The sequence below is a fragment of the Notothenia coriiceps genome, unplaced genomic scaffold (assembly GCF_000735185.1).
Source record: "Notothenia coriiceps isolate Sejong01 unplaced genomic scaffold, NC01 NC01_scaffold00020477, whole genome shotgun sequence".
NCBI lineage: Eukaryota > Metazoa > Chordata > Actinopteri > Perciformes > Nototheniidae > Notothenia > Notothenia coriiceps.
The window spans coordinates 162,551-170,613 of NW_011353178.1; the positions used below are offsets into that span (position 1 = coordinate 162,551).

Genomic DNA, 8,063 nt, shown 5'->3' on the forward strand with positions numbered 1-8,063 from the left:
TGACAGTCAAATTCGAGTTTATCAATTTTACACAAACAAAATGTCATAATGTAGCTCCACTGACAGGAAATGAGCACAGTAGGTTATGACTGATATAAGTGACCTGAGATAGTATACAAATACAGTTTTTACAAATAAGACGCACCCTTATTTAAATGCACAAGTGTAGTGTTGATAGCAGTTGTGATATGGATATTTTCAATATTGTGCAACCATAAAAACGTGAACAGATACTGCAGAAAAAGTATTAACAACATTTGATGCTTGTCTATAAGACTCAAACAAACTGTATCAGCTGCTGACTCAATAAACACAGATCTGAAAGAAGTGCAATGTCTGCAAGTTTTGCCCGCAGTATTTCGCAACCAGCACACCGCACTGCAATAAGAAAACCCACAATCAATGCTAATAAATGGAGAGTGTTTCTGACGCTGGTGGTAAATTAACTATGTTCATTCAGATACCATGAGCCATGCTGAAATAACTTATGGATAGGCAATATCTTAATGGGCTTTGGTAAAAGGTGCAGGGACAATGACAATAAGTGAAGGGTTATTTTCTCGTGAAATAATAACATTTGTTTAGAATAATCTATAAACCAAGAGACCAATGATCTGAGTTTGTCATGGAGCCTATTTTCTCCACTGCTTATGTCACTTTTCTTTGTCAATGTTGGTCATCTGCTCGAAGTTTATAGAAATAAACGTGTAATGTTTTGTTTTTCTGGGGGACTTTAACTCCCTACCGGCCTCATCCTTCAAGAAGAAGGCGAGCACTTCCCCTTTAAGAAGTCTTTTACTAATTTCATGTCCAAAATAAGTTGAATTTTGCTCCTTTATCAACAAATAATAATGTATTTGAATTGTGGTTATGTCTCTTGAGAGGACCCATGTGATAATTATCTTTTGTTAAAGTACAATTGACTAAAATGTAGCTCCAAATGAGGAGAGATTGATTCCACCTGGGTTAAATTGGCCCTGATTACAGAGCTCGTCTCTGATTGGCTACAAGAAGCAGGTGACAGGAAGTAAAAGTGTCAGCACACAGCAGACGGGTCGGTGTGTGTTTTTCACTGCAGAAACAAATGGAGGAAGGTCAGTGTTTAGTGTACTGCAAGATGTATTTCTCTTTAACTGAATGCAGAAGGGCCTGAGTGATAAACCTGATGAAATGGTTTATTTTCTCCTTTTCTTTGGCCGTTCAAATAACTTGTGTTTGTCTGCACACTGGTCAAATCGAATCACTCTTATGTCCACCTCACTACCGACCTACTACAAGAACAACAGGGTTACAATTGTTTGGGAAAAGATACAGTTCCACAAAGAAATGTGTGAAATCAAAACTTGAGCAACAAATTAAAATAAATTGCATAATGCTTGGTGAGGGTGAAGACACTTTCCTTTGCATGTTTTCATATTAATAGATTCTGGCATTTGAAATGTGTGTGAGGAAAACAAATCAGACATCAATTATAATTTAAAGCCAAGTACATGTTTATATCCTAGGATTTGTCTGGAAGTCATTTTCCATAACACCCCCTGCTTCAACATGTATGGCTTCTTTATTAGAACATCAGCCCAACGTTAGTCCCTGTATGTGTGGATGTGTGTGAATTTTCTGAATAAGTCACCCATACATTTCTAAATCTGTTTAAGAGGCATTTCAATTTTCACCAGAAATATGCTTCTGTTCTGCTGACCATCCACTTTTTTGTGGCCACATAAAAACAAAAAGTAGGTTGTAAATGTTCTCCAGTGACAAGAATGTCTCAGTTACACGTATTGTACAAATTCCCTTAAGAAAGAAACCTTACCAGGTGATTAAATGTAAAACTGGGAAAGCAAATGAACAGCTTTCCATCAGCAATACTCACAAATATGATGCAGGTATTTGTGGGTTATTGCTATGAAGTCTTTGTAACCCTGGACTTTGAATCGTAGACAGTCTGGGGTAGGTAGATGGTCCGCTGAGGGCCCCTCACATGCCAGGCCCCAGCTCCAGGCTCAGTGATGGAGTGCCAGTCTCTGACAGCTGAGTACCAGTTTCACAACTAACATCACCTTCACCAAGATGATCTGAGTAATGTCTCACAGAGCCGAGCCCCGTGTCTGGACGTCCAGTCAGGAGCTTGCACCTCTGCTTTGGTTATGTGGTTTTGCTGCCCGCTCTTCTCTTTCTTTGGGACACTGAAAAGTTCAACGGTCCCGGGGTTTGGTGTAGCAGCGCTGAAAAGAAAGGAAGAAAAAAATAAGCAAGAAGACATCAGCACTATTTGGAAATGAAAAGCAAATGTTCTGAGGTTTTTGGACGAGAAGTAACTGGTACGTCGTCTCCCGTGTGCATGGCTTTGAGGAGGTAAAATGAAGACAGCCCTGAGTCGGCTTCATGCTGGGCACAGATTAAAATAACTGTCAGGAGACAGGAGCAGCTATCGAGGGAGACAGGCTGACACACAGAGTGATGGGGCTCAGCCTCTCACACACGGTGACACAGTATTTCACTAAAGCTGGTTCAGCTTTACAGCCCGTGACCTGTGTGTGTGTGTGTGTGTGTGTGTGTGTGTGTGTGTGTGTGTGTGTGTGTGTGTGTGTGTGTGTGTGTGTGTGTGTGTGTGTGTGTGTTAGTTTTGCTTTATCTTGACCAAGCAAGTCACGTGTGTGTGTGTGTGTGTGTGTGTGTGTGTGTGTGTGTGTGTGTGTGTGTGTGTGTGTGTGTGTGTGTGTGTGTGTGTATGTGTACAGTGAGATTGTGGGGACTCCCCTTTTTTAAGAGGACACAATTGAAGTCCCCATGATGTATGAAAGTTAAGGTAATATCCTCTGATGGAAATGTTTGTGTGTGTGACAAAGTGATTTACATGTTATTATAAGCATTAATACACAAATCAAATGAAACTATATTAAAAGTGGGTCATGTGTGAGTCTGTACAGCCACGTTGTGGGGACCGCCTACCTTCAGGGGTCCTAAAGTCCCCATAACATAAATCATTACATTTGAGCGTGAAGATTTGGTTAAAGTTAGTCTCTAGGAATTCACTGTAAATCAATATTATGTCTTCTGAAGTAGAGGAAACACGACAAAGTCAGAGAGAGGTTTACCTTCGGTACAGGTGGGGCCCAGCCACGTGAGAGGGCACAGGCACCGCCCACTGAGCCCCTCACAGCGGGCCCTCTGGGAGCACTGACACGGCAGAGAGCAGTCTGGGCCGAAGCGCTCTCCACCACAATCTGAGACAGAAAAGGGAGGGAGAGTTTTAAAAACAAAATGTGTTAAGGACAAAACAACATGGATATATGGGACATTTGGAGCTGATTAAATGTTAATGAAACTAGATGATTGACCTTTTTCACATCTCTGTCCCGTCCTTCCTGGGGGACAGAGGCACCGCCCGGTGGATGGGTCACATGGGGCCTCACCAGCACAGTCACATGACTCTCCACAGCTCAATCCAAACCTGCCAGACTCACACCCTGAAAACAGATGTATGCTTATATTACTGTAGTTATGAGAACGTCCATGCATTTATAAATTGGATAACCATCTTCCCAACATACAGCAAGACAAATTGACTATTGGTGAACTTTTTTGTTATGAAAAGGTATGCCTTGCACTAAAATCTAGTTTTAGTTTTGAAAGTGAATCCTAATTCCTGTGCAAGCCGTAGAGTATAAGGGATAAGTTACAATTAAGAAATATATAGACCTTTTAAAATGTGATCATAGTCCTACTTTTGTATCCGTATTAAGTCTGCTACATGTTTAAATGCAAGACCATATGAATGAGACTGTGCAGAATCACATAAATATACACAAGCACAAACAGACACACAAGTGCGTGTACCAAAAAACACACCATGTATTTCACACACACAGAGATAAGAGCCGCTCTGTCTCTGGAGCTGTTGCTGCCTTACTGCTCTGCGACGCTCAGTCATATCTCCTGCTGGGACTGAAGTGGCCATTTAGGCGCTCACACTGCGGCTGAGAGCCCGGCAGCAGGCAGGAGGGCCCAGGATGTAACAGGAACGCATTAAGCAGTGGGGAAACACCTGTCTCTCATCAAATAACCAGGAGGCATGCCCGCCCACCTACCTGCTCGCCTGTCTGTCTGCCTGCCAGAACACACTCACACTGCCTTGGTTTTTTTTAACTCTTATTCATGAATGCTCATATCTGCCCATGTCTTATTGCAGCTGGGCACCCAGATGGCTTTTTAATCATTTCCACAAACATGTCTTCTGTCTTAGATGTCTTATTTTTAACTTAACATCAGTTTCGTTTAATCAAAATTATAATAATTGAATTGAAATGTAATGATTTTGGACACATACTGCTTTTCATGTAGTTTCTTTTTTTTGTGGATACTCACTTCTTTCACATTGTGGGCCATGGTAGCCTGGTGGACACACACATTTGCCTGTCACATGATCACATGTCCGCCCTGCTTTACAGTCACACGTACGGGCACATTTCATGCCAAAGAACCCAGATGGACAACCTAAGAGAAATACATACTTTAAGGATACTTTCAGCATATGGTTAAAAACGGGTCATGTTGTATTCTTTCATGTCACAGACACATATTTTACTAGTTGCACTTTTACAGAAGTGTCAGTGAGGCCACAGGTAACCCTATCACCAAGTTTATTTTTGTATTATGAGTGAGTGTGTGCTTACTGTGTTGACAGGAGTGGCCGTAGTATCCAACAGAACAGCCGCAGGTGCCGGTGAAACGGTCGCAGGTCCCATTGTTGAGGCATGGACAGTCTTGTGCACAATCAAACCCATATTTTCCCTGTGAACAGGCTGCGCACACACACACACACGCGCACACACACACACACACACACACACACACACACACACACACACACACACACACACACACACACACACACACACACACACACACACACACACACACAATATATACATGTACACTTAGCTGCATCTACAAAGAAACTGTGTGTAAATGCAACATGATGATTCAGAAGAAATCCTTCAATGGGATTATATTGCAAATAGATCCATATGGTAGCTTTTGATAAAACTGAAGTACTCTGATTGTCTGATTGTCTTCAGACTTGTGCAGGAATGTGTCCCGGAAAGGTGTAAAAAATGTTTTGCACTTCCAAGATCAATGTTTATTTGAATGAGTTTCTGGTTGGATTCCTTAAGAAGCTTAAGGTTTTGTTCTATGACGTAAAATATGTCAGTTAATAAACCCTAAATGAGACTGCATAACATCACTACGCTGAGCATTATCCGCATTTAGCTTAGCAGTGGCAACCTGAAGTCATATGTATTTATAGCCTGACGTAAACTATTTTATTTTGTGTGGATGCATTTACACTTCAAAGTCATTCAAGTTGTGCTCATTTGCTAAGATTATCTTGCTGAGGGAAAATTGCAGGTATATTAAATGTTTGTCTGCCACAGAGCGTCCCTCTAGGGGGGGTTTAAGTGAAAGGTCATCTGATAGTAGGAGGTAAAGGTTTACAAGGGTTTTCTCTGCCAGTTTTGTTGTTTGTTCTAGTTTTTAAGTTTCTGATGTCCCATGTACAGATTAAAGTTCAGCTCTGTTCTGGTTGTTCAGTGTGTGTGAAGTTGTACCCGAGTCACAGCGCGCTCCGGTCCAGCCCAGTCCACATCTGCAAGACCCGTGGATGGGATCACACAGACCCCCGTTCTGACAGCTGCACGTGTTTCTGCACTGCAGGCCATAGCGCCCCCTAGGACATGCTGGAGAAAGGTCCAGAACACATCAGGAAAAGACCAGAACCACAGGCCTACTTACACACACACTCACACACACACATATATATACAAGATTGCACTAACCACAGTCATGTTTATTTAAGCAACAGTTCATTAAAGAGATGGCAAAGTGGTCTAATTTGGCACTGATATAAAAGAATAATCATGTTTCTCTGGGTAATTTCGATTGGGAAAACAATAAGCAAGCCGTCTTTGATTTTCCTGTTTATTTATTTGCTTCCTTGCCAGATCCAGCGATACGGAACACAGAGAACGAGCTACTTATAGGTTCCTGTAAACATTCAACAAGAGGAACATAAGACGAGGTATGTCCAAGTACATGCAGGACGCTGAAGAAGAGAGCATTTAGGAAAGGCAGTGATGGAAATCCCCGCTTGCAATCCAGCTGAATGGCTGATAGAGGGAGAGATTAAGAAACTCCGAGTCTGTTTCCCGGGAAAGCAGCCCTGTTATCATCCTTGGCCTCACACGGAGGAAGTGGAGAATTTGTTACTTAAATATACACTGTAAAATGTTTAAAAATGCTCCCTTGTTTTAGCGGTTGTTTCTCACTTTCTAGTTAGGGCCTACTATTTCTGAAGAGCTCATTAGGGCCAGCCGATCCCACTGATGCATGGCAGGCTCTCTGAGGAGAAGGGCAAACGATAAAAGGCCAAAGTTTGATATTTTTTACAAGTTTTACTCAAAGTTTTACAATGGATTCTCTTAGAATTTACTGAAAAGTGATTCATTCTTGCCTCAAAACTATTTCAGTAATAAACTCCATCATAGAAAGGTTTCAACCAGCTGCATTTACTGTTGATAAGATATTCGTTTGCATGGCCTCATAAACAACTAGGACTGGGTTGTCATGACGTTACCTTGTTGGCAGGACTGTCCTATCCTACCAGGGGCACAGATACACTTTCCAGTAGCTGGGTGGCACTGCCCTCCTTCCCCACATGAGCACATCTTAGCACAGTCCTTCCCATAATACCCGCTTGGACAGCCTGTGGAAATAAAAAAGTATTCATTCACACAACATTTTTAAAGATACATTTAATTGGGATTTGTTGGTTTCCTCTGTCTTTGCTGTCCCTTGTTTGGCCAGAGTGGTTAAATACAACAAGAAGGCTGAGATGACTAACACTCCTGAAGCATTGACTCCACATCCAACTTTAAAGACAGTGATGGGAAGGAGAAGTTATCATTCATTTACAGTAGCTCCTGATTGATGGATACAATATAATGACGTTACATGTATCCTTGATCACTTAAAGTGGACCTATCATGCTATGTTTGAATAATATAGTGTAGGACCATACCTATATAAGGCATATTTATACTTTTTATTTTTCAAAATACCAAACAGATCATGCATTTTAGCCATTCCTCATTTCGCTCAATTTAACACTGTCTTTGCATGGGCTGATTCTGTGAGAACAGCACCATCTACAGGCCTGGCATATGTACTACAGCGTCTCCAGCGCTTTCGAACGGCAATGTCCGTGGCTGTCTCCTTCTGATTGGTGGAGTTGGCCGGACATTGCCGTTCGAAAGCGCTGGAGACGCTGTAGTACATATGCCAGGCCTGTAGATGGTGCTGTTNTCACACCACGGGCCGTAGGACCCAGACGTCCCTCCCCTACCCAAAAGTCTATCCAAATCACTACGGGTGAAACAAAGTCGTGAAAAAACTAGGCTAACAGAACCTCCAGTACACACACGTTTATCGTTATCACACACAGAAGCTACAGATCCAAACGACAGAACGAGGTAGTCCACAGACAAAGTATTCCGGCATCGGGATAGGGGAAGAGACCTCTTCTCCTCCAGCTTCTTCTTTTAAAGTCCCCAGCTGAAGGTAATTAGGACACCTGGGGGAGGCGGAGCCAGGGGCAGACCAGGTGTACCTGCGAAGCAGAGAGACAGAGAAAAACAACAAAAGCACGTAACAATGTCTAACAAGAATGTTGAGGTTTACCTTTGAACTGACATAACGTTAGGTTGTTTGGGTAATTTTCTTACACAACTCCAAGTTAATGAATGACCTCACCCGCCGTCATTTGCTGAGAAATAGTAAAAGCTCATGCTGAAGATCATGTCCGAAAGTCTGTTACCACAATGCAATAACTTGTCTAGACAGCAGCTTGTACTACATTTGAAATGTAGGTTTTTCTTACAGTTGAAATTGGGCCACAAACTGCTGATTTTGGCTTGGGTGGTACTAGTATGAAAGCTACATACAGTATGTCCATGTATACTTGGACCTGGTTTTCTGGGCCCTAACAAAGCTCTAGTTTCTCT

At 42.1% G+C, this 8,063-nt stretch overlaps 1 protein-coding gene across 1 annotated transcript; it reads right to left on the minus strand.

Annotated features, from left to right (window-relative positions):
- LOC104952760 (multiple epidermal growth factor-like domains protein 6) lies at positions 1-6,762 on the minus strand. Its single transcript, XM_010779635.1, has 7 exons — positions 6,638-6,762; positions 5,613-5,741; positions 4,677-4,805; positions 4,369-4,497; positions 3,342-3,470; positions 3,099-3,227; positions 1-2,225 (listed from the first exon to the last, which is right to left on the minus strand). The coding sequence occupies exons 1-7, from the start codon at positions 6,726-6,728 to the stop codon at positions 2,146-2,148; spliced, it is 816 nt and encodes a 271-aa protein (XP_010777937.1). The 5' UTR covers positions 6,729-6,762; the 3' UTR covers positions 1-2,145.
- Between the last annotated feature and the right edge of the window lie 1,301 nt (positions 6,763-8,063).

Bases quoted from the DNA above. Each gene is read 5' to 3' on its own strand.
- LOC104952760 (XM_010779635.1), bottom strand. From the start codon at position 6,728: ATGTGCTCATGTGGGGAAGGAGGGCAGTGCCACCCAGCTACTGGAAAG. The intron at 5,742-6,637 runs GTAACGTCATGA...ACCTTTCTCCAG, and splicing joins AGGACAGTCCTGCCAACAAG to CATGTCCTAGGGGGCGCTAT. The intron at 3,228-3,341 runs GTCAATCATCTA...TTTCTGTCTCAG, and splicing joins GGGACAGAGATGTGAAAAAG to ATTGTGGTGGAGAGCGCTTC.